At 37.7% G+C, this 25,053-nt stretch overlaps 1 protein-coding gene across 2 annotated transcripts; it reads right to left on the bottom strand.

Annotated features, from left to right (window-relative positions):
• Positions 1–18,722: 18,722 nt before the first annotated feature.
• LOC121248995 (sucrose synthase) lies at positions 18,723–24,832 on the bottom strand. 2 transcript variants are annotated; one of them, XM_041147633.1, is made up of 14 exons: positions 24,676–24,832; positions 22,910–23,032; positions 22,519–22,645; positions 22,246–22,397; positions 21,956–22,148; positions 21,496–21,831; positions 21,313–21,408; positions 21,033–21,206; positions 20,793–20,909; positions 20,520–20,686; positions 20,208–20,432; positions 19,555–20,118; positions 19,313–19,451; positions 18,723–18,998 (listed from the first exon to the last, which is right to left on the bottom strand). In XM_041147633.1, the coding sequence occupies exons 2-14, from the start codon at positions 23,005–23,007 to the stop codon at positions 18,966–18,968; spliced, it is 2,421 nt and encodes an 806-aa protein (XP_041003567.1). In that variant the 5' UTR covers positions 23,008–23,032; positions 24,676–24,832; the 3' UTR covers positions 18,723–18,965. The 2 variants fall into 2 exon arrangements, with proteins under 2 accessions (XP_041003567.1, XP_041003568.1); XM_041147634.1 differs by lacking the exon at positions 24,676–24,832 and adding an exon at positions 23,688–23,839.
• Between the last annotated feature and the right edge of the window lie 221 nt (positions 24,833–25,053).

The following is a 25,053-nucleotide window of genomic DNA, read 5'->3' as shown; positions in this document are numbered from 1 at the left end:
GAACGATGGAGATATAGATCTCATTGCAAGGAAATTCAAAAAAATATTGTTTAATAAGAAAGCTAGGGGAAAATAAAAACGAGGTAAGGAATTTGCTACAAAGAAAAGTGATAAAGAAAATTGGAATAAAGATAAATCTAAGAAAAAAAAGAAGATAAAGTGTTATGAATATTCTGGATATGGTCATATTAGAGTGGAGTGCCCAAACTTTAAGAAAAATAAGAAAAAAACATGGAATGTCATACTTAGTGATAGTTCAAAATCTGAAACTTCTACTTCATCGTCAAATGATGAAAATTCCTTTACAGCTTTTACCACTGTTGTTGATGGTTTTCCTAAAATTATACTAACAAAATCTGAAAGTAGTGATGATGACAGTGACTCGGATATAGCTCTTATTGATGCTGACCATGAGTTAAGTATATAGGAAGCTTACAATGATATATGTGAAGAAGTGGTCAAGCTAAAAAAATTAAACATAAAGCTATACAACAAACTCACAGTCGTGGACAATGAAAGGAATAATCTGTCCGAGGCATTGAAAATTTCTAAAGTTGAAATATCAATGTTGAATTCTCAAAGAAGAGCACTTGAAAAGGAATTGGAAAAAACTCAAGAATACAAGCAAAAATCTGCAACTCAGAAATTGGATGAGATGCTGAGAATTCAAAAGTTCAACTTGATCGCACAGGTTTAGGGTACACGACTTCCCAAGGCAAAGAACTTCTAGCCTCATCATCCGCTGCCAATACTTCTAAAGGTATTATCTTTGTTAAAGAAAGCCAATGTGTGAATGCTCCAAATCAAGTTGTATCGAACTCATACAATCCGAAAGCCTCTCATGAAAGATCAATGTCAAAGAAGTTTAATCGAGGTAAGTTCAAAGGTAAGTTTATTCCTACTTGTCATCATTATAATATGTCTGGCCATATAAGGCCACGTTGCTTTTTTTTTTATATAAAATAGTTAGGGTCGCCTGTCCAAGAGTGACCCCTCCCGAATTTTATTAATAACCCTCACTTGTGGCGGAGAAAAAACCGTGGTTACAAATCAAGCATCTGGGGTACAAAATAAACCCAACATGGAAAAAGAAAAGACAAAACCAGAATAAATAAAAACAAGAGCAACGACAACCTCAAGCAAAAGACAAACGAGACTAACTAAGACGAAGCGAAGGCATCCCGGAGTAGTCCATGCGAATAAGCCCACGCAACGCTCAGAAGTCTCCGACAAGTGGGAAAAAACCGAATCACTACCAGAAGCCCCATGCTTTGCCAACCAATCTGCAACTTTATTTCCCTCACGAAAAACATGATGAACCGAACAAGTCATGGAACTCATAATGTCAAGAATTTCCTCCCAAAAATCTTTCAGATACCACACCCCACATCTTTTACTCTTCCACCAAGAAATAATAGTCATAGAATCAAGTTTAATTTCTACATAATTGAAAGAAGATTTACAAACATGGAGCCAAGGAAGGAGAACTGAAAGCTCTGTCTGATTATTAGAGCATGTACAAATGAACAAAGAAAAAGCATGAATTAAATTATCATGATCATTTCTAATAATCTCACCCACACCTGAGGCGCCCGGATTACCCAAACTACTACTATCTGTGTTTAGTTTAACCCAGCCCGCCAGAGGTCGTCGCCAAGCAATAGCTTTGCAACGCTGAATAAGAGGGAACACAGGCTGGACATGCAAACTCTCCAGTACCTACAAATCAAAACCATAAATGTGAGAACTATTATGCATATCACGACAAATAAGACTGATCCACATATGAACAGAGTGAATAATATCAAAGGCAGATTCAAAGCATCCCTCCATATACGTCAAACGATGCCTCCGCCAGGTTCTCCATGTAATAACCACCGGAATAATCCCCACAATAATGTCAACTTGAGACGATAATTTCACATGGCAAAACCAAGTTTGCACCATGTCTTTCCAGTTGCAGCCAATTGGAATACCAAGGCTAGCACCAAAATAACGCCATCACAATGAGAAATAATAGGAATGCCAATATAGCAAAGAAGATGATCCACGCTCAAAGCCATATACCAAGCTTTCCACATATTGATGGACATTTTAAGAGGAAGACTCTTATGCCACATCCAAGAACGCCCTTCAAGAGTGCCACTCTAGATACGAACACAATCCCAAGCCGACTCGGTGGAAAACAGGCCGTTATCATTATTGGTCCAGATCAACACATCCAAACCTGGTTTAGTCTTACAAATATCCTCTAAGATACCATCAAGGTTTTCTGGGCCCACTAACTGGAGAATAAAATCCACATCCTAACTGTTAGATAATTTGCAATCCTTAACTTTAAGAAGAGGATGACCCACAATATGCATATCATTAACTAAAGGACCACTATCCCGCCATTTATCATACCAGAAGAAAATAATTCCTTCCTTTAGGCGCCACATAGAATTATCAAAAACCAAAGGAAGGGTTTTAGCAATCATTTTCCATAACCTTGTACCCCTAGTTGGATCAACCAGAGTCCAAGGCTTAGCACCCACATACTTACCCTTAAAAAAATTGGCCCATAAAGAGTTACCTTGAATAAGATTCCAAGCAAATCTAGTATAAAGGGCTTGTTACATATCATCAAGACTCCTTAGAGACAAGCCGCCTTCCTCCACGGAACGGCAAATAGAATTCTAGGCCACCGTTTTTTTCTTACTTTTACCATTCGCCTCCCCCCAAAAAAAAGTGTTCATCAAACGATGGAGAATTTTGATAATGCATATTGGGATTTGTAAAACTACAAAGAGATGAAGGACCATACTAGAAAGAACATGCCGTAATAAAATAAGTCTACCACCCACTGAAAAAAGCACCACATCATTAGCATACATAAGATGAGAAATTATAGGCGTACCTCGGGCTTGCGAGAATTGCCCAAATTTTCGGGCCTGCGAGAATTGCCCAAATTTTCGAGCCTCCACACTTTGCTTGATTAGTCTAGAGAGGACTTCTTGTAGAATAATAAACAGATAAGGGGAGAGGGGGTCACCCTGATGCAAACCTCGGCCACCTTGAAAAAAGCCTTTTATAGTGCCATTCATTATAATAGAATACTAAGGAGTCGAGATGCAGGCTCTGATAAGTTCACAAAAAGTAGGAGAGAATCCAAAACAGCGAAGAACCTCTAGAAGAAAAGACCAATCCACTCAATCATAAGTCTTAGCCATATCCATTTTAATCATGATATTTCCACCATGGGTCTTCTTATTAATGGAGTGGACCATTTCCTACATGATACTAATATTTTCAAAGATGCTTTTCCCGGGATGAACGCGCCTTGTTCCCACAATATCACTCGTGAGAGGAGACCTGTCAAGTGAGTAACAATGATCTTGGAGCAGATTTTATAAAACACAGAGCAGAGGCTGATAGGCCTAAACTTATCAAAGCTAGAAGGAGTATCAACCTTTGGAATTAAAACAAGAAAAGAAGCTATAAAAAATCTTGGAAGCTGTTAGAAACAAAAAAAGAAATCAGATATGGCTTCCAAGACATCCTCTTTCACCACCTCCCAATAACTTTTGAAAAAACCTGAACCAAACCCATTAGGTCCCAGAGTACTATTAGACGAGATAGAGGAAAAAGTCGAGAAAAATTTAGTTATAGAAGGAACGGAGCACAGAATAGAACTATCAGAATCCGAAATAACAGGTGAAATAAGAGTCGACAAATCAAGTAACGATCTAGTCGGCATGCCCTGCAAAAAGTTAGAAAAGAAATCCACAGCCCCCTTATGAAGATTCTCCGGCGAATTAAATACCACCACATTCGAAGACCTCATTTCCACCACTCTTTTATGCCGTTTATTGGCCAGGCAAGCATGGAAGGATTTCGTGTTACAATCACCTTCCATTTGCCATTTTAATTTAGACATTTGGGCCAATCTTGTATCTTCACGGCGAAGCCAATTATCCAATTCCGCAGACGAGAGAAGAAGATCCCTCTCCGTTGCTTCATCACAGCTTTGATGCAGCTTATTTTCAAGCTCTTCAATGTGACTCTCAAGAGAATTAATATGCGTAGTGGTTTGGCTGAAAATCTGTTTATTCCATTCACGCAAAGCAACCTTAGTATTCTTCAACTTTACCACCAATTTAATAAGTCCATGACCAACAACGGACACAGACCACGCCTGATGAACACACCCTAAAAACTGCAGATGTCCACCTACATTTGTTGAAAACGAAAAGATGAGGGGCCATAAGAGAAAGGATCCATCTTAAATTCAATAACCATAGGAGAGTGGTCAGACGTAGCGCACATAAGATAAGAACAAACTGCATTCAAAAAAGAAGAAAGTAAAGAAACATCCATGAATACCCGATCCAACTTCGCCCAAGACCTAGAAAGTCCCGACTGCCCATTGCACCAGGAGAAAGTTCTACCCTTAGATTTCATTTTGATCAAACCTCCCTAGTGGACCCAGGCATTCATTTTGATCAAACCTCCCTAGTGGACCCAGGCATTGAAATCCTCCATCGCAGAATTAGGTCGTGGATAACCACTCCCTCTCTCTGAATTATTACGAATAATGTTAAAGTTGCCAACAAAGAGGCAAGGCTCCGAGCCCATAAGCTGAGAACTAAGATCCTCTCACAAGCTTTTCCTCTCATACATGCTGCCCTTAGCATATATAATGTTACACAAAAACTGGTAAGACCCATGTTACTGCGAAGGGAAATAAACTGCAAACTTGTCTGCACCACTTGAATATCAAAAGAATTGTCCCAAAAAATCCATATTTTACCACCAGCTACTACATTAGAAGTAAACGAATCAAAATGTAAAGAATGCATTAACCGGAGAGCTTTATCCAGAGTTTCGAACGGTTCCAAAACCGCTACAATCTTAGCTTTGTCCAGAGTTTGGTAAGGCCACGTTGCTTTAACTTGAGTAAAGTACCAAAAAAAAAAAAAGGAGAAAGAAAATATACAAGGAAAAGAATTTAGAAAATAAGGTTGAAAAGTTAAACCAACAAATAAACACCATAAATGCCAAGATATGTGAGTTGTCTGAATTTTGTCTTGACAACAAAAATAAGACCACAAAAAGTTGTGATGATGTAAAGAAGGCCTCAAAATTTAAAGCAAAGTGGGTGGTCAAAGAAGATGTCGTGTCATGTTAATTGATAGGACTACTTGCATGTTCTTGCATTCCTTGCATATCATTAGTTTAGCACATGCATTTCACATTCTTTTATTTGTGTGCATCTCTTTTTGGTTGAGTTGTCTTCTATTTTTTCTGTTTTTGTTTGGTTTGGTTGAGTTGTCTTCTGTTTTTCTTATTTGTTCTATAAAATTAAAAAAAAAATAAAAATGAAAAAGGAAGAGATCACTTTTGCCTAGCCAAGTCAAAAGTACTCGGACCCTCACACTTCCCATACTTGGAGTTGGAACATCTCTCTATTTTTTTATATAGTCTACAATGTGAGTATAGACCTCATTGCTCATTTTTCCAAAGTTAATTTTTAGTGCACTATGAGGAACTTATTTTTCACATTTTATTCATTATGTAGGTTCCATAAAGTCTCATGGATGCTATCCAAAGGGGGAGTCCTAACATTAAATTGACTAATACTAGTTGAACCTAGTATTAAAAGTTAAGAGGTCTCTTCTTGTCGAACATAGAGGTTTGATCCATATAAAAAAAGTCAGTGTTTCTGCATTGCAGAAAAGGGCAAACACCTTACACCAATGTTGTTCTGTAAGTCCTTATAGAAAAAAAATCGTTGCTCTATTTATTGCGGAAAAAGATGGGCAATAAAATGGACATATCAAGGGTTGTGCAACATTGTGTTCGGAGGAGATACTCTTTTAAGTATCTAGGCCCTAGCATAAAGTTTAACTTTTGAGGTCAAAGATAACCCAATTGGAAGCATCTATGTAAAAGAAATAATTTTTTTTAAAAAAAAAAGGCAGAATAATATATATATATATATATATATATTAAATATTTAAATATTTGATGGTGATAGTAAGTTGCCTCATTCACACACTCACATAGACTTTGGCTATGATGACTTTGTGGTGTGTCCACACTTTTTTTTTTTTTTTTTTTTAGCTCTTTATTTCAAGTAAGAGAGAATGAACATCTTTCAATGTGGGTTGTATGATTGGTATATTGTGCTTGGACACTTGGTGTATTTAGGCAAGTAATTTGGCTTCAAAAGAATTAAGTTGTTTAAAAAACATTAATAAATAAATAAATATGTTTTTAAGGTGTAAGTCAACCTTTATGTTATTTTATTTATCATTTATTTTTGTGATTTGTTTTCCATGTTTTTGGCATCTGGGCATTTTCCGCATGTGCATAAATTTTATTTTATTTTTTGGCTCTCATGCATATGTGATGAGTGTACGAAAGTGCACTCTATGTAATACCCTGCTCCTTCCTTCTTACGTACGCTTCTCTTTTTTGACGTACGTTCCCTTTTTATGAAGTAAGCAAATCTCGAGGGTAGAGATTATGCGAATTGTCTGCCCCTTCTATCTAGTGACTGCGAGACTCGTTAGGCATGCCGAACCTCGAAGGCGTGTTTCAAAAGATGCTATGTGACTTCTAAGGCACGCCCAGTGTTTTAAATGTGAAATATTTATAAAGAGTATTTTCAGTGTTATTGAACTAAGTTTGATTTTAAATACGACAATTATAACATTCTTGAATAGCTCTAAAAATATTATAATTGTTAGAAATCATTTTAATAATAATATTAAAATGATTTCAGCTATTTAATTTATTATGGGATTTAAATTATGTTGAAAGTTTTAATTAATTAAATGGTTCTATCATTTTAAATATATTAAATAAGATTTTATCATTTATTAATGATGAAGAATATTATTTTATAAACTAAAGTTAGTTTAAATAATATTCTACCTTAATTCCTCTAAGTGCTTTTAATTAAGTTAACGTTTACGCATTTTCAAATCAGTGTTTTAATATCTCATCATTAGATCGTTTTAAGGATCCCCAGACGAAGGGACTAGATTAAATACCCAGACCCCCTCTCTCTTTCCCTCACTTTTTTCCAGCCCTCTCTCTCTCCTCCCTCTCCCCAGCGTACGTGATACGCGGCCTCTCTCCGTCGCCGAATGCTCCATGCCTCAGCTCGGCACCGCCGTGCGTCGGCAACCCTCACCAAAGGCACCACTGGCACCACCTCACTCCGACGAGCTCAACCAACCCAGCCCCTCCCTCTCACGCTCTCTCTTCCTCTCCCTTGGAAGTGCAAAGCCCGAATGGGCTTGATGCACGTAGCGCCGCCGTACGCTACCCAATGGCGCCACCACCTCCATGGCAGCTTCCTCTGCCGCCGGCCATCACTCTCCAGCGAGCTTGGCCCCCTCCATGCAGCCACCTTCCCCGTCGCATGCATGAAGAGACCCACACACAGCTTCACTGTGCGCGACCTCTAGCGCCACCGTGCGCGGCACCCACGGCCACCAAGTGCCTCCCCTGGCCACCATAGCTCCTCCCCTTCTTCCTCCACGTGACCCGAGGCCCATAGCCTCTACTCCACGCACGGTTTCTCCCTCTCCCTCAAGTGCACGGGTTCTCCTCCCTCCACCACCGTGCACCGCCACCCACGGTGGGTAACCACCGTCATGAGCCTCCTCAGGCCACCACCAAGCCAACCCAACCACCCACGACCCCGATCTGTCACCCATGCACGCACACTCTCTCTCACTCTCCCACGGCTTCTCCTCCACTTCACGGCCTTGAACCGCCACCGTAGCGCCACTTCGACGCCACCACGAGTTCCACCGCACCTCCCTTAGCTGAACCAAAGGTCCAAACCACCACTTTATGTGGTGGGTAACCACTGCACGTGATAGACAGTCACTGCGCGTGATTGACCGCCATTGTACACGACTAGATCCGCCGTGTTACGCTCCTTGCCACCATCACAAGGAGTTCACGATCCCTTCCAAGACCACACTTAGCTATCCAAACACCCAAACAGTCAACGTACGTGGGTTAGCCACCACGTACGACCTTTCCGACGTCATCGACTGTGATGATCAGCGAGCAACGCACGGGTTATCCCGTCGATGGTATAACCCTCTATCTCTCGTTATTTATGTTAGATATTGATTAGTTGATTAGGTTGTGGACTGTGCTGTTAGTATTAGTGGAGTTGCTGTGAAGTGTTGGGCGTTTTGTATAGTGAAGTGTTAGGCATCCTGTGTAACGAAGTGTTGGGCTTATCTGTGTAGTGCGCTGTGAAGTGTGGAGCGTAGTGGGGAATTATGCTGTGTAGTGTTGTGGACTGTGCAGTGCAGTGTGGTTGTGGAGTATGTATTATATTGATGACATGACATGTGGAGTGGGAATAGTACACGCTGAGTGTACTCTGTGTGTGTGGCGTAGTGTGGGATAAGGAGAGTATATGTAGAATATACTCTCCTAGCGTATTGTGGAATGGGAAGAGTACACGTAGAGTGTACTCTGTATGGCGTAATGGTGAATGGAGTACACATGAAGTGTACTCCATGTGGTGGAGTGTCGCACCATATGGCAGGTATGCCATAATGGTGATGTGGCGTAACGTGTGTGAAGAGAGTACACGTGGAGTGTACTCTCTGTGGTGGAGAGATGCACCATATGGCAAGTATGCCATAATGGTGATAGGTCGCAGTGTGTATGAATGGAGTACACGAGAAGTGTACTCCATGTGGTGGAGTGATGTATCGTATGGCGGGTATGCCATATTGATGATAGGTTGTAGCATGTGAAAAGGGAGTACACGTAGAGTGTACTCTGTGTGGCATAACACGTGTGAAAAGAGTACACGTGGAGTGTACTCTATGTGGTGGAGTGATGCACCATATGGCGGGAATGCCATAATGGTGATGTGGCGTGTATGAAGAGAGTACACATGGAGTGTACTCTATGTGGTGGAAAGATGCGCCATATGGCAAGTATGCCATGATGGTGATGGGTCGTAGTGTGTATGAAGGGAGTACACGAGAAGTGTACTCCATGTGGTGGAGTGATGCATAGTATGGCGGGTATGCCATATTGATGATAGGTTGTAGCATGTGAAAATGGAGTAAATGTGAAGTGTACTCCACAAAGCAGCGACACTCCGTGTGGCGTGTCGCAAAGAAAATGATGGTTGTGCAGTTGATGGGCGTAGAACGTGGTGAATAGTATCAGGAATTGTGGAACAATGTCCCAAAGTAATTATGGTGCAGCCTATAGTCTGAGGTGACAAGTGTCACCGTGATGGACTTATGGCTAAGAGTATGCGTGAAGTAGCAGAACAAGTATAAGAGTACGCAGCGGAAGCATGACTGGGCAACGTCACGAAGTGATGTGGTTCCTGACAGTCATGCTTATGATGTGTGAGGAGTTAGCATAGAAATGGTGTAGCAGGATCGTGACGAGATGTCACGATGTGACAGGAGTAAGTGAGGAACCGTACTCGTGACAAGTTAAGGAATCAATGTGAGAATGACGTAGCGGGATATCAGGTGACGTGACAAGGTCATGGTGCAGCTTGGGTATAGTCTCGAGCTATATGACGTGACATAAGGCGTAATGGTGAATGGAGCATTGTCATGTTAAGTGTTGGGATGAACTGTCACAAGGGACGGGTAGCATGAAAAGTCATGCTAACTGGGTTAAGAGAAGGTTGGTATCAGAGTATGACCCTAGTCCCTGCGAGCAGGTGATCAACGTGTTATATGTTGATCTTGGGTGATAAAGGGGTAAGGTACATGTGTAATCTGGTTAGACACATGTGTCGGACGGATTCACCATATGTAATGGGTAGTCTGTCCTGAGTACAGTTACACAATACTTAAGCCTCAGAGTTGGCTTAGAGCCATGTGGCTTGTATGGTTGGGAATGAGGATTTAGTACGGGCTAAGGTGCATGAAGGTAGTGACGGGTGTATTGTTAGGATTGAGATGCGTAATTCCATCGGTCGGAATCATGCGTCGAATGTGGTTAGTAAGAAGAGTAAGACTAAGGTCTTAGTGTCTTATTCCTAAGGTGAATCATGGGTTCACTTTAGTGGATGAGCACTCGAGGCAAGACCTTGAGTTGGAAGATGTGGTGACCGTAGTGGTCCCGGAAGGGTTTAGCATAGTGAAGGGCACATAAGTGCACGGGATAGAAGAAGAGTGTTCTAATTAAAGCATAGTTCTATTTCTAGTTTAAGTTTATTATGCATTAGATAAAGAATGACGTTAAGGTTATGTGTATACATGTAGGTTGCCATCTGACACGCACATGAATGGACCGCATGATATGCAAGTAGCATGGAATCCAGGTAAGTGCTACGTTCATGCCCTTCTAGAGTCTTTCTAAAATATAATGAAACGAAACGAAATGCTTTTCCTCACGATGCCTTACGAAAAGACACGAAATACGTTTTACGAAATAAAATGCTAATTGTTCAAAAGTATACGTATGTACAGCCCTCCTTGGCAGCCCCTTTATACGCAACGAAAGTATTAATTGTACGCATGTGAATGGATGACTATACGACGTATCTATTGTATGTATTTTCTGAGAAAATCCACGAACTGCACGAAAGGCACGAAGACGGACGCTTTCGTGAATCCTACGAACCGAGGCTTTCACGCGCATCGTGAGGTGATGTTCATGGATGCCGTAAAGGATGACGTTCAAGGTGACACTTGTGGACGCCACGAAAGCCGACGTCTAAGCCTATGTACGTTTGAAGATGAAGTTTTTCACGAACGAACTGTTAACGATGTTTTCTCATGAAAACGAATATTTTCTCATGAACTGAACTGTTAAATGAAAGAAAGAACTGAATGAAAGCATGAAATGTATAAAGACACGTAACGGTCACATGAATGAATGAAAGGGTACCAATGAATGGGCAGATTGCAATGTTGGGTAAGTAGTACTGGTAGTGCACCCAGTGCTGTCCCCTATGAAAGAGATTCCTAACCCGTGGCCAAGGGCAGAGTCCAGGTCTAAAGGTAGACTGCTAACCCCAACACATGGAGCGTAACAGTGTGTACTGGCCTATGAAAATGATAAGAAAGAATGTATGTATGTATGTATGTATGTATGTATGTATGAACGTAACGCACGAATGCACGAACTTTTAAGAAATGAAGGCACTGACGGGGGAAACGTTTTATGAAAAGAAAGTCCTTTTTCAAAAGAAAATCCCATCCAGTGATGTTTTCGAATGAACGCACATATGCAAGAATACACCGCATTCTTGCAGAAATGAAGGCACTGACGGGGGACACATTTTAAGAAAAGAAATTCCATTTTTCAAAGAAAAATCCCGTCCAGTGACGTTTTCAAAAGAACGCAAGTATGTACGTAAGCATGCACGTATAGTATGTATGAATGATGAATACATGAATGAAAACTTATGTTATATTTTAACTGTATGAAGTAATGCTTACGAGTCTTCGACTCATTTTAGTTTTTATGCATGTCCCTCCCCCCTCACAGGAACGGAATGAGAAGTACGCATCAGGACAGACACGGCCATGGGAAGAGCACGGAAGTCTAGGCATGGATTTTAATCGTACGAGGGACCCTTTTATTGTAAGATTAATGTTTTCCGCTGTAAACCTCTTTTATTCTAAAAGCACATTTTATGATATAAACGTAGAGTCTTGCACCCTGGGTATTCAAGTAAAAAGTTTTAAATTGAACGATCATTCTCGTCGTCCTTTATCAAAATATTTTATAAAAAGTTCTACCACAAGGACGGGCGTTACACTCTAAATACCTTATTATTGTACTAAAATGTTAAAATGTAGAAATCATAAGAATTAATGTGTATTCTTGAATTGAGTTTCTAGTTATTTTAGGATACTCCTAAGAATATTTTTATATTTAATTTCAGAGTCTATAAAAGAGCAAGTCAAAATCCAGTCAAATTCAAAGGACTTTCAAATGAGCAAGACGTTGGAATAATCTAAGAAATTTCAACGAGTGCAAGACTCTTCAAATAAATCCAAAACGCACTAGGAGACAGCTTGGACATACCTTATTATTTTGCTCATAACTTTCCACTTACACATCTGATTGATGTGATTCTTGATGCGTTGGAAAGTTATCTCAGAGGGCTACAACTCCTGAAGAACATACATGGCTACCAAGCTTAGTCCTAAAATTTAGGCAATTTTTATGCAACAATCATGAAGATATTAGGATTTCTTTCCTAACTTATATAAGCATATCATTAGCATGAAATTGAGAATTTTTGGAGATAAACGACTCAGTTCTGAAGAAAGGAGAAAAATACTATTTTTATTTATTTCTTAGTTCTATGGAGAACTAAATTTTAGGTAAAGCCTAGGGTGAAAATTGATTGGTGAAAATGTATTGGTTATATTTCAATTCATAGATTAAGTTTTATTGTTTAAGATTCTACAATTCAATTCTCTATTTATTTTGGATATTATAAGTTTGAGACAATTATATTAAATCTTGCTATGCTTTGATTTTGTTGAGCTATAAAATTATGAATATATGATTGTGACTTAAACAGGCTTTTCATGCCATTGATGTAATCTTTTGTTACATTATTGTTTGATAACATAGTGTCATCTTTAGATCTGATATTCATTTTTATATATAAAAACTATGGTTTGTAAAGAGAGAATAGATCCTAGAATTAAATTTGAGAAAGTAAATGAAGATAATGTCATATCTTCCAATTAGGAATTTGGTGCTATAATTCTTAATTGTATATATAATTTGGATAAAAAAAGTAGATCCGGTTGATGGAAGCCCAAAGCTTTACTTGTCTTCTTATCCGTACCCTAATCTCATTTTAATTATGTGCTTTAGGTAGAATTTTCAAATTCTTATCATATTGTAATTTGATCTTTTCTTTTAAACTTGCATCTTGTTGTGTTTCTTTCGACTCCCTGTGAATCGACACCCTGAACTATATTATAACACCGCATACTAGTTTGGGTGTAATCAAATTTTAGCAATTAACTAGAAACTAGTTTCAGCACCAATTATGAGTGTACCTGATAGGAGTCAACCTTTTGAAGTCATGTGGGATGCAAGTAACTTTGTAATTGGAGCAGTATTAGGACAAAGGCAAGACATACTATTTAGGGCCATCTATCACGCAAGTTGAACTTTGAATAAAACTCAATTAAATTATACAACAACCGAGAAGGAGATGTTTGCTGTTGTTTTTGCTTGTGACAAATTTCAGTCTTACCTCATTGGTACAAAGGTGATAGTGTTCACTGATCATGCAGCAATTCGTTATTTGTTTGGCAAGAAGGATGCTAAGTATAGGCTGATTCGTTGGATCCTACTTCTTCAAGAGTTTGATTCGGAGGTTCGAGATAAGAAAGGAAGTGAAAATTCAGTTGTTGATCATCTCTCTCAGCCGAAACAAGAGGAAGTAAAACCAGATTCAGTGATCCAAGAAGCATTCCCTGATGAGCAGTTGTTTGCATGTGAGATCAAGCTTACCTGGTATGCTGATATTGTAAACTACCTAGCTTGTAAAGCACTGCCACCAGATCTCACTTACCACCAACGCAAGAAGTTTCTACATGATGTGAAATATTATCTTTGAGATGAGCCTTTACTGTTCAAAAGATGCCCTGATCAAATCATTCGAATATGTGTGCCATAAGAAGAGATGCAAGCCATTCTCCATCATTGCCATTCATCATCATATGGAGGACACTTTGGAGCAACACGAACAGCAACTAAGGTACTTCAAAGTGATTTCTTTTGGCCTTCGATTTTTCGTGATATTTATACTTTGATGAAGGCTTGTAATCGATGCCAACATATGGGAAATATTTCAAGGCGTCAAGAGCTACCATTGAAAAACATCTTGGAGGTTGAGTTATTTGATGTTTGGGGAATTGATTTTATGGGTCATTTTCCTCCGTCCTTTGGCTTTGCTTACATCTTGCTAGCTGTGGATTACATGTCAAAATGAATGGAAGTAATTGTTGCAACAACAAACAATGCAAAGGTAGTGCTTAAATTTCCACATAAGAATATATTTACAAGATTTGGTACTCCACGAGATATCATAAGTGATGAAAAAACCCAATTTTGCAACAAGTTATTTGATAACCTTCTTTTTAAATATGGTGTAAAACACAAAATAGCACTTGACTACCATCCTCAAACTAATGGCCAAGCTGAAATTTAGAATCTAGAAATTAAGAATATCCTTGAAAAGACAGTCAACACAAATAGGAAGGACTAGGCAAAGAAGCTTGATGATGCTTTGGGGGCATACCGTACAACCTTTAAAACACCTATCGGGATGTCTCCTTACCGTTTAGTGTTTGGAAAGGCATGTCATCTCTTTGTGGAGATGGAGCATAGAGATTATTGGACGGTAAAGAAGTTTAATTTTGATTTGAAGACAATAAGGAAAAAGTGACTTCTTCAATTGAATGAGATGGATGAGTTCCAGAGCGATGCTTATGAAAATGCAAAGATTTACAAAGAACGAATGAAGAAGAAGTGGCATGACAAGCAAATTCTTAGGCGTGAGTTCGCACCAGGCCAACAGGTTTTACTCTTCAATTCGCGACTCAAAGTTTGCCATGCAAATTAAGATCAAGATGGACAAGTCCTTATACAGTTAACAAAATTTCCTCTTTTGGAGCAATAGATTTGAAGGACAAGACGGGAAGTATATTCAAAGTTAACGGTCAGAGATTGAAGCATTATTATGAAGAACAAGTGGAGATTAACTATGCACTTATTCCTCTTGGAGACCCTAAATGATGAAGATTGAAAAGTCTGGTTGTAGACTTTAAAACAAGCGCTTATGGGAGGTAGCCCATAGAACTTTCTTTTATTCTTTTATTTTTATTTTGAATAATTTAGATTTTGATGCAAGTCTGTTTAGTAGGAATAAATAGTTGGAAATTACAAACTAAGGCGGAGCCACCACAAAACTAGTGAAATTCCTTTTATTTCTTCATTCTTTCTCACTTTTGAATTATAATGAAGATATTGTTTAGTTTAAGTTTGAGGGTGTAAACTCCTATAGCCATTTTGTTTTCTTGATTGTTGTTTATTTTATTTTACTTGTGATTCTAGATGCCTTGAGTTGTTGGATTCTCTTACCAAGCATGTATTTGAGTATGATTGAATTCTTACGACTCTGAAATTTGTGATTGAGGATGGACCAAGAAAAAGTTTGATGACTTACATAATTTCTTATATTTTATCACTTATTAACTTTAAATTTTAGTCCAATTTTATTTATTTTTGTCGATTTTATACTTCATTGTTGTCATTTAAATTTTATTTCAGATTTGAAGAAAATGAAGACCTAAATTTTAACAGCCTGTCATCTACGGATTCTCTCTCAGATTTAAATGAAGATTTATTAGAATATAAGAACCGGTCATCAGAGCTGTTTTGGAGATAAAGATCAAATTGAATTTTTGTAGAGTAGAAGAAATTGAAACCAGTCAAATGGCATATTTTTGAATTGGATAACTGTACCATTTTGAATTTGAGAGAGAGCATATTTCCGTGAGAAGCAATGAAGATTAAATAGAAGAAGAATATCAAGAGACGGGAATCAAAGGAGGCCAAAGGAAACAAAAGACGGAACGACGAGAAGTTGAATAATTGCAGAGAAAGGAAGGGATGAAAGTGAAGGTCGAAATTCGAAAAAAAAAAAAGATACGTATAAGAAAAGAAAGGACGTTGCTTTTATTCCAACTACCACCTAGGCACCTACTGACGAGACTTCAGAAAAATAAAGAGGTTTTGAAGATTTTGTAGGATGGCTACGAAGAAATTGAATAAGACGACGACGAGTATTTTTCAAACTTCATTTTCTTCCATTAATTCGTTGACGTTAAATTTAATTTTTAGTATGAATTAAATTATTTTTATTCTAAAAAAAATGATATAATTTAATTTTAAATTATGCTTTTATTTTTATATTAATTTGAAGTAATTATCTTTTATATTTGTCTGATTTATTCTGAACTTATTACTTCTTATTAACTGGTCAATAATTATATAATTTTAATCTTGTGATTTGTTATCGAAAATGGAAATTATATGATAGGCCTTGGATATTTTAGCATAGGTAAATTTAGAAATCAAAATACATATATGAACCTATGTAGTATTAAAATTGGTGGTCTTAATTCTTTCTTGTTTAATTAAATTTTATATTCTTGTGTAAAATGATGATCAAGAATAAATCCAACTAACTATCGAAAGAGGCTTTTGAATGAATTTGAAAAATTTGCTACAAACATAGAGAATTAAATTCAATTAGGTGAAATCAATTTCTTATAAGTTCTTTTTCTTATTGATTTGATCATCAAACAATAGCTTTTTTTTCTTTAAATATTTTCTTTGAATTGATTTTATTTCAAATTGAAATTATAAAAATCTTGATGACTTTTTTAAATAAAGTCGAAGTTAGTATAATTTTGGTACTTGTCAAAGTGAGATACCAATCCCTACGGACAACACTCTTCTTACCATTTTACCACTACAATACTGTGCACTTGCATTTTTACACCGATCAAGTTTTTGGTACCGTTGCCGATGCAAATTATGCATTTACAAATAATTGTTGGAACTCTGTGGCACAATTACATATGTCAAAGTTTTTTTTAGCATCACACGTACATCCCTTCACATGTGTACTCATTCTTATACATAGTCATCTTAGTGAATTCAACAAACTCATCTTGATCATTATGCTAAGGTATTTACAGGATATCTAATGCACTCATCCAAGTTTTGTGGTAAGATGGTGGCTTAACATATGTATCTAGAGAATTCTTTTGCTTAAGTCTTTATGTGTGAGCTTTGGAGAGGATTGAAAGCCAACAAATGCTGAAAATTGGGATAAGCGTTCTTTGATTTTTTTTGAATTGGGCACTTCTTTTGATAATATCATTGTATGGTTTGTGATATGATGACGCATATACTTGGGATATGATGAAGGTCAATTTATGATTAACGTTTGAGTCTTTCAAGCCAACCCTTTAAATCATAAATCCCTAGTAGCCAACTTTGAGTCAATAAATACATATAACTTTTTTTCCATACCTCTCCATATTGGAATATAACCTATATACTGATTTTTCCTACCCTTGTTACTTACAAGTGTGTACTAGATGTGGAATTCTTTTCTTTTCAAGGAATAAAAAATAAAAAAATAAAAAAAGAACATGAGTTACAAGGTGATCAAGTGAGTGGGCTTCAAAGGCAAAAATACCAAAACTGGATAGAAATAGTAGAATATCAGGATGACATATACTTGTTCACCAAATTATTGAGCTAAACAAAAATTATAAATGAAAGGAAAAAAAAAAAAAAAAAAGACATTATTCAATGATTTGAAAGGCTAAGGAGTACATCGTGAGTAATGTAGTTTATTGAGATGTTTAATAAGATTATTTATATATGTACTTAAAAGTTTTTTAATTATTTTCTTTCATTCTTTTTTTTTCCTATAGTCTAACATAAGCCATATTACAACATTTTGTTTTTGACCATTCAAATCCCAAGTATGCCGTAGACAAAGAAGAAGACATTCCTCACAAGAATGTAGATGTGGTATGTGTTGAAAAAAAAAATAGTTGGGAAATAATAAGTTAATTAAAAGTTAAATTATCAATTAATATATGGTTAGTATAATTGTAAAATATTAAAAAAATAAAAATAAATATTATTTTTAAAAAAATAATATTATATTATTGTTTTAGCTTATAGCTACCTAGCCAAACGGGGGAATCCATTTTTGGGTGAGAGCTTAGATGACATGAGGGAGAATCAGGCATGAAGATGTGATGAACAGAGGAAAAAGGAAGTCACGACATTTCTTAAAAGGAGCAGAAAATATGAGGGAGGAGTTACGCACTGAATATAAGATCTTGAGAATTTGTTTTGCTCTGACGAGAGCTGAAGATCAGGGGAGAAAGAATGTGACATATTGAGCCCATCAATGAGGCACTACCAAGAAAGAGCTAAAAAGATTTTCTTTTAAGTAGTCATTAGATAAAAAAAAGTTTGTTGAAATGAAAAATCTGTAAATAGTAGTGAAATAATTTAAAATATTTATTAGATTTTAAAAAATGAAAAGAAAAATTGAGATTAAAAAGTATTTATATTTTAGTGATGTTTGAGAAGAATATGAGATGGGTTGAAATAGATTCTCAAACGAGAGTTTAATGTTCCAAAAACGCAAGTGGATGGTCTCACTCGATGAATGAGAATTCTAATGCTCAAACTCAATCACCAAACACAAAGCAAGAGGTATAGACATCATGCTATATATACATATAGAAGATACATGATGTTCAGACAACTCGTGATAAGATTATAAACATATAATAAAAGAATAGAACAAAATAAAAGTAATACAATTTTTCCCCGTATCCCCCAAGTGAATGACTGATTAACATGTGTATTCAATAAATGTCATAAAATACATTTAATTATATCCCACATTTTTGTAATTGGTTATATGTCATAATATATTATATACGCATGCATGTGATATATGTTTTATTATATATATATATAGCTTATGTACTATATATATCATATGCTAGACATTAAATATATGCCATATAGTACTTACTATATCTCACGTGTCATATATGTAAATGTTATCCGATAAATAGTTTCAAAGAAAATGATGTGCTAAAATAAAACCCATAAATAAGAGAGGCAAAATATAAAACAAAGGCACGACATTGAATTGATAATGGATGGGGCTAAAACCCCGAGTTCCAAACATTTCCAACAACCACGAAGGGGAAAAAAAAAAAAAAAAAAAAAAAAAAGCTTTTGGTCTAAAGTCCTAATCACAAATCTCAAAAGCAATGGCCATTATTCCTCCAAACTTAGAAAAAAAGCTCCACTCGTTGCCAGCCAGCCACCCACCCCCCAAATGCTTTTCCTTCCGCCTCTTACTAGTCTCAATTATCGACAGCGAGTGGAACAGAGTCAGCCTGAAATTTTACACGAGAAAAAGATTCGATCATAACCACAACCAATGTCGTACATATGAATTTGAGATGTGCTGTTCTTCTTTGTATTCTTGTATTTAACAGCTGACATGTCAGTTTTTAATTAACTTTCCTTAGCTGTGAAACTACTCAAACTGTGACACATCAACTGCTGTGAGTGAATGGAATGATAAAATACAAAATGGTGAGTCGAATTGCTTTGCTTTATAAATATAGATATGCAAACTTAAGCATACATGTCACAGAAAGAACCAAACCAAGAAACCAGCCTTCACCAAATCCAGAAAGAAACTTACCAACTTACGGTACTTGAGTGCGTAGAACATCTCAATGTAACGGCGGCTCTCGCGGTGATCAAGGTTAGAAACGTGCTTCCAAAACCCGTAAACCCCAGTGAGGGTCAACAACCTCTCAGAATAGATCTGCCATGTGTACCTATGAAAGGAAGGAAGAAGAAAATCAGATTAAAGTGAACATAAACAAGTAGCAAACAAAGATATATAAGTCCTGGTGTAAGGAGAAAATGCAGTTAACTTACTTCTCGAGGATCCGCTTCAAGCCTCCCTGGGAGATTTTCTCCCAGTGAGAAGGGTCTGCCTTGGACTTCTCAAAGAAATCAACAAGAAGTTCGGCTGCTTTATCACCATGGTAGGGATCAATGTGGAAGCCAGATTTCCCATGCACAATAATCTCAGCTGGACCACCATTACAAGTAGCAAATGTAGGCAATCCACAAGTCATTGACTCAACAACTGTGAGGCCGAAAGCTTCATATACGGCAGGCTGCACAAAGGCTCCCTTTGTGTCTGCAATGTAACGATAGAGCTCTCCGTTCCTGACTCGGTTCATCTGGGATGAAATCCATCTAAACTGGCCATTCAACTTGTAGGTTTCGATGAGACCGTGCATTTTCTTCATCTCAGCTTGCTCCTCCAAGTCCTTAGACTCCTTTCTCCGATCTCCAGCAACGACAACAAGGTTGACCAACTCCCGAAGACGTTTGTTCTTTCCATACCACTCTACAAGACCTGTGATGTTTTTCACACGATCCAACCTCGCCATTGTGAATATGATGGGCTTGTTTCGGTCTTTCAAAACACACCTGTCAGAGAGGAACATATAAACATCAATTTGCTCAAATAGACATAGGAAAGGGAAATATAATGTGTGGGAAAAGATATGGAGACTCACAAGTGTTCCTTATTCTCCACTTCAGAGTATAGGAGCTCTTCGATTTCAGGGTGGAAGGATGTCAACCTCTTTTCCTTCTCAAAGTAAGGGAAGTAGATGCTCATATCTGCTCCAGGGGACACAATGTTGAACTTAGGATCAAAAACATCAATCCCATGAACAACGCGATAGAGCCCCGGAAGGGTAAAAGCAGTGTGACTCTCGTATTGACCAACGGTATCTTTGCTGAAAAGATGGAAGGTAATCAATGTTAGCGACTCCGGAGAAAGCAACGTACAATATGAAAGAATAAAACAGGGGGAGAGTATTCACCTTCCAGCAATTTCTTGGAAAGTAGATGTGATAATGAAATCGGTGTGATTCATAGCTATAAGATCAGCAGTGAACTGGCAAGAGAAGTGATACTTCTCCTCGAATTTTTTCCAGTAGATGTCAGATTCAGGATACTTAGTCTTCTCAAGCGCATGGGCTATGGTGCACTGCAATGGGCAGGAAAATATGAGAATTCATTCAGTTTTTTAGATTGTAGAAGTGCAGACCAAATGTAGCTATAATCAAACTAGATAGGAAGAGCTTATGAAAAACCTCTGTAACACCAAATTTATGTGACAACAATGAGGCAACAATGTTCCCATCACTGTAGTTTCCAATGATCAGATCTGGCTTCCCTTGTAACTCTTTAGTAAGTTCATGTGCAACATCCTAATAAAAGAAAGATTGTTTGATGTCAGAGTCACATACAACAACAAAGGCCAGAAAGACTTAAATACCACAAAACTCAAAATAACAGATTTACGAGCTAAAAAGCAACAATAATATGGTTACCTCAGTGTAAGTCTCAAGATAGGGCCAAACTTCAAATCTCGAGATCCATTTCCGGACAATTCCCTTCTCGTCTCTAAAGGGAACTCGAAGAATATGGGTATGCTCTGTCCCATATACCTTCTCGAGGCGCTGACCACATGTGGTTCCAACTGCATCAGGGAGGAGTCGAGTGACCTGTGTATGGACAAAAATCAAGCATCAAATTGAGGAACAAAAGTCACAAAAATAACTTAAAGAGTATGACCTAAAACAGTAGCACCAAAACATAAACAGAGCTTACGATGAGGATACGAGGAGTGATATCCAAGCCTTGTTGCTTGATGCGATTAAGCATCTCATTCTCCAATGCTCGAACTTGATCCAAGATATAAACAACCTGGATGAGAAATCAAGTGACCCGAGTCGGTAAATTGAAATTTCAACAGATCTACTAAAGCATAATGGATTAGGATTGATAACTAACCTGGCCACCAGTGTCAGGATATCCCAAGACATCATCCTGGGCAAAATAGCCATGGGGAGACATAATTACAACGTTAAATACCATAGGGATTTTCCCAAGAAATTTCTCAAGGGTGCACGGGTCAGGAGCTTCAAGAAGATCCAAAAGAAGTTGAATCATCTCTAGTACACGCTCAGCAGTGTCACCCCACCCTCTTTCCAAACCAATCTCCTGGAACTTGTGCTCAAACTTAGCATAGGGTGTTTCGGGGGCAAGTGCAGACAGAAACTCCTCTGCCTTCCTAAGAACATATTGGAGGGCGTTAACGTTCTGAATTCTGTCATTCAGCATCATAGTCTGCAGACAAACGGCAAATCATATGGTAAGGTACTGAAGCATAAGAACAGAGAGAGAGAGAGAGAGAGATTCCAACTAGAACAGGTGAGGGACACTTTCTAATAGAATATGTTCGCAGACAGACCTTTCCCTTGTAGCAGTGAACTCTGAGAAACTCAAGCAGCGGGTGCATGCTTTCCTTGTCATGGAAAAGCTTTGCAGAAAGGTGGCGGTTCAGAAACTCCACACCATTCCCAATTGACTTTGAAAGAGTGGGACGGGGAAACGATGCAGCAAATGGCTCAAAATCCAACTCAAGCACGAAGTTCCCATTAGAACTACATTTGGATGCGTTATCTCATTAAGATCCCAAGTATGTAAGCATAGGAATGTAAACAAAATACAGAAACTATAATCCAGGCAGTAGTAAATCACCTTCCATCCACAAGTTCCTCTTTGAAGTGCAAGTACTCAGCCACACGCAGCTCTTCAACCACAAGAGCATGGACATTCACTCTTATGTATTCCCAAACACCAGGCCTTGGACGAACAGCCAGGGCAACCCATGGAGGTAGAACAATGGCTTCCTGTAATGTTACCCCCAAAAAAATCAGCAAAAATGACAATTTGACAAACAAAATAATCCAAAATAAATGAGTATAAAACCTTATGCATGTAGCACAAGAAAGAAAGAAAGCGATCTATGACCTGAGTGGATCTCAAAACTTCACCAAAGGCCCCGTCCTGAAGTTTTTGTCTGTTGGCCTCAGAAATTGCTTCAACATGAGCAACAAGTTGATGGTGTTGCAGAATACCTTTTCCCTCGGCTTCGATCCTACAATAACATCACACCTCATGAGTCAACATGTAAGCAGGGAATTCATTCTCATTTACAGCCGCATAAAAACTCCCCCGTTCCTTGACAATATGAACAATATTCTCCTAGTGTGATCTCTAAAATTGCGGACTTTTTTTTAGATACCACAAGTGATCATAACCAAAACTTGAACAAAGTCTCTCTCACACCCTCCACAAATCGAAGCATGATTTTATTAAAAATGAAAAAAGAAATCAAATGCAAAATACTTGAACTAATTACCTGGACAGGAGTGCCACAATTTCATTGCGGCTAGCAACCAGAGTTTCATCCAAACGCTCACGGAGGCTGTGGACGCGGGTCAAAGCACCATCCGCCATTGCAAGCTTCTCACAGAACCTTCAACTGGCACAGACAAGAAACAGTCGTTTCTAACAGATCAAACTTAATTATCCAGAAAAAAAAAAACAAGAAAGTCAAAGGATCCGAACATGGGTCATGAAATGCCATTCTAGAAGAAAGGCCAGGATTTCTAAACCTACCACCAACCACATCAACCACATAGAAAAATATTAAACAGAGATTTATTATTGTCAACGAAAATTGCTGTCTTAGCTAGTGCAGAGAATGACTGTACGTCTGATCTAGTGGTTTCAGGGAGCCTATATATCCACTCCATTAAATAATTTATTTATGCATCCTTAGATCACAAAGCGTTCAACCATGAGTTGTTTAGTGATAATAAATCACAGATCAATTATAATTACGGCTTTATGGGGACCGTAACACCGATTAAAGCAGGAAATAACTTCTGGAAATGGTGTAACAGAACCAGAAAATCCCGCGTTGAAGGAGGATTATCAGGAAAACAGAAACCATTTTGAGGGTCAAGATTTTTTCCCGTGAGGAAGGCGAGAAAACCCGGTTGAAGAAAAAAAAACAGAGAAAGAAATGGTTTTGAAAGTGATGAAAGCAGGCACAGAAACTAGAGTCCAGAGCAGCATGATCACATGAGTGGCACAGAGAGAAAAGAAAGAAATAAGAAAAACAAGAACGGTACCTAGGGAAAGACGCAAAACAGAGAAACAAAAGAGAATGAACGGGAAGAGGAGAGGAGTGTCTATGGGGGGCGGGGTTTTATAGGCAGTGAAGTAGCGCGAAACAGAGATGGAAGAAACGACAAGGGCAGGAAAATCACTGTACAAGATATTCACGAGACCCAGATTCATTTTAGACAGTGATGTATTTTCAAGAATTATGTAAATAGTAAAAAAAAATTAATAATAAAATATTAAATAATAATAAATAATAAATAATAAATAATAAATAATAATAATGAGATATTCTAAAAAAAAAATTATAGTTATAGTATCTGTACAATCATTTTAAAAAAATAAATAAATACTGATAAAAATTTTTTTATAATAGATTTTATTTTTTTTAAAGTATGATTATATTTAATATTATTTATTATTTTGAAAATATTTGTGTCCTTAAAAAAAGATATCAAAATTTTTCAAATATTATTAAAGGCAAACGGGTAAAGTATTATGCCAAATTCATTCGATAATGCAGGAATCAAGGTAAGTGAGAGAGGGTCAAAAAATTTGACATTATGACAGAACGTTGGAAACAAGTCATTTGTCTGTGGGTGGAAGAAGGGACCCAGAAGCTGCAGAGCAGAACGAAGAAAAAGATGGGGACCCGGCCGCGGTGGTGGCGATGATCACAAGCTTGACTTTTTAGGTCTTGCCTATGGATCTCTGCATTAGCGAATGTAAAAAGCTGACCCTCGGTACGTACGACGACATATAATTTGTGCCTAAGCAGCTAGCTAGCGGTATTCTGATCTACGTATGCTTAGTAATTATCGAGTTTTTTGTTCAGCATTGATAAACAAACAGAAAAATAAACAAGATGAAGAGAACAAGAAGATGCCAATGTGCTCCGATCCTGATTAAGAGCCTTTTTCTCTCTAGGGATCTTGTACGTAGCAAACATAAAATAGCAGAGATTTGAAACAGCTAGCGGTATTCTGAACTATTTACCTTGGAAGAAGTTGACGGGAAGGGAAAAAAAAAATGAAGGAAGAAAATGAACGCAGATGTTCAGAACGAACGTAATAAACGCAGGCAAGCAACGAAGGATAGGAAACAGATGAGGTTTGGATGAGGAAGAGGGGAAGCCTAGACACCCTTATATACTAAAAAGCAGAGAGAGAGAGAGAGAGAGAGAGAGAGAGAGAGCTGATCTCCTCGATCTATAATATGGTAAACCAGCAAGTTGCTTAGATTTGAAATGGTGACCTTTGTTTCCGTGAAAGAGCCATTATTACCGCCACACCTTCCTGTGGTTTCATTGTTCCTTTCACGAAACCGCTTTTCCTACATCCCAACTTTTAATTTAAAAATAAATAAATTTATAAA

This window comes from Juglans microcarpa x Juglans regia, chromosome 2D (assembly GCF_004785595.1).
Source record: "Juglans microcarpa x Juglans regia isolate MS1-56 chromosome 2D, Jm3101_v1.0, whole genome shotgun sequence".
Lineage (NCBI taxonomy): Eukaryota > Viridiplantae > Streptophyta > Magnoliopsida > Fagales > Juglandaceae > Juglans > Juglans microcarpa x Juglans regia.
Note: the sequence above shows the minus strand (reverse complement) of the source record. Positions and strands in the feature narration are given on the sequence as shown.

Excerpts from the sequence above, each read along its gene's own strand:
- LOC121248995 (XM_041147633.1), bottom strand. The coding sequence starts at position 23,007 with ATGGCGGATGGTGCTTTGACCCGCGTCCACAGCCTCCGTGAGCGTTTG. Across the intron at positions 20,119-20,207 it reads GTGGAGAATAAGGAACACTT|GTGTGTTTTGAAAGACCGAA; the intron begins GTGAGTCTCCAT and ends CCTCTCTGACAG. Across the intron at positions 19,452-19,554 it reads TTGAAGCGGATCCTCGAGAA|GTACACATGGCAGATCTATT; the intron begins GTAAGTTAACTG and ends TTCCTTTCATAG.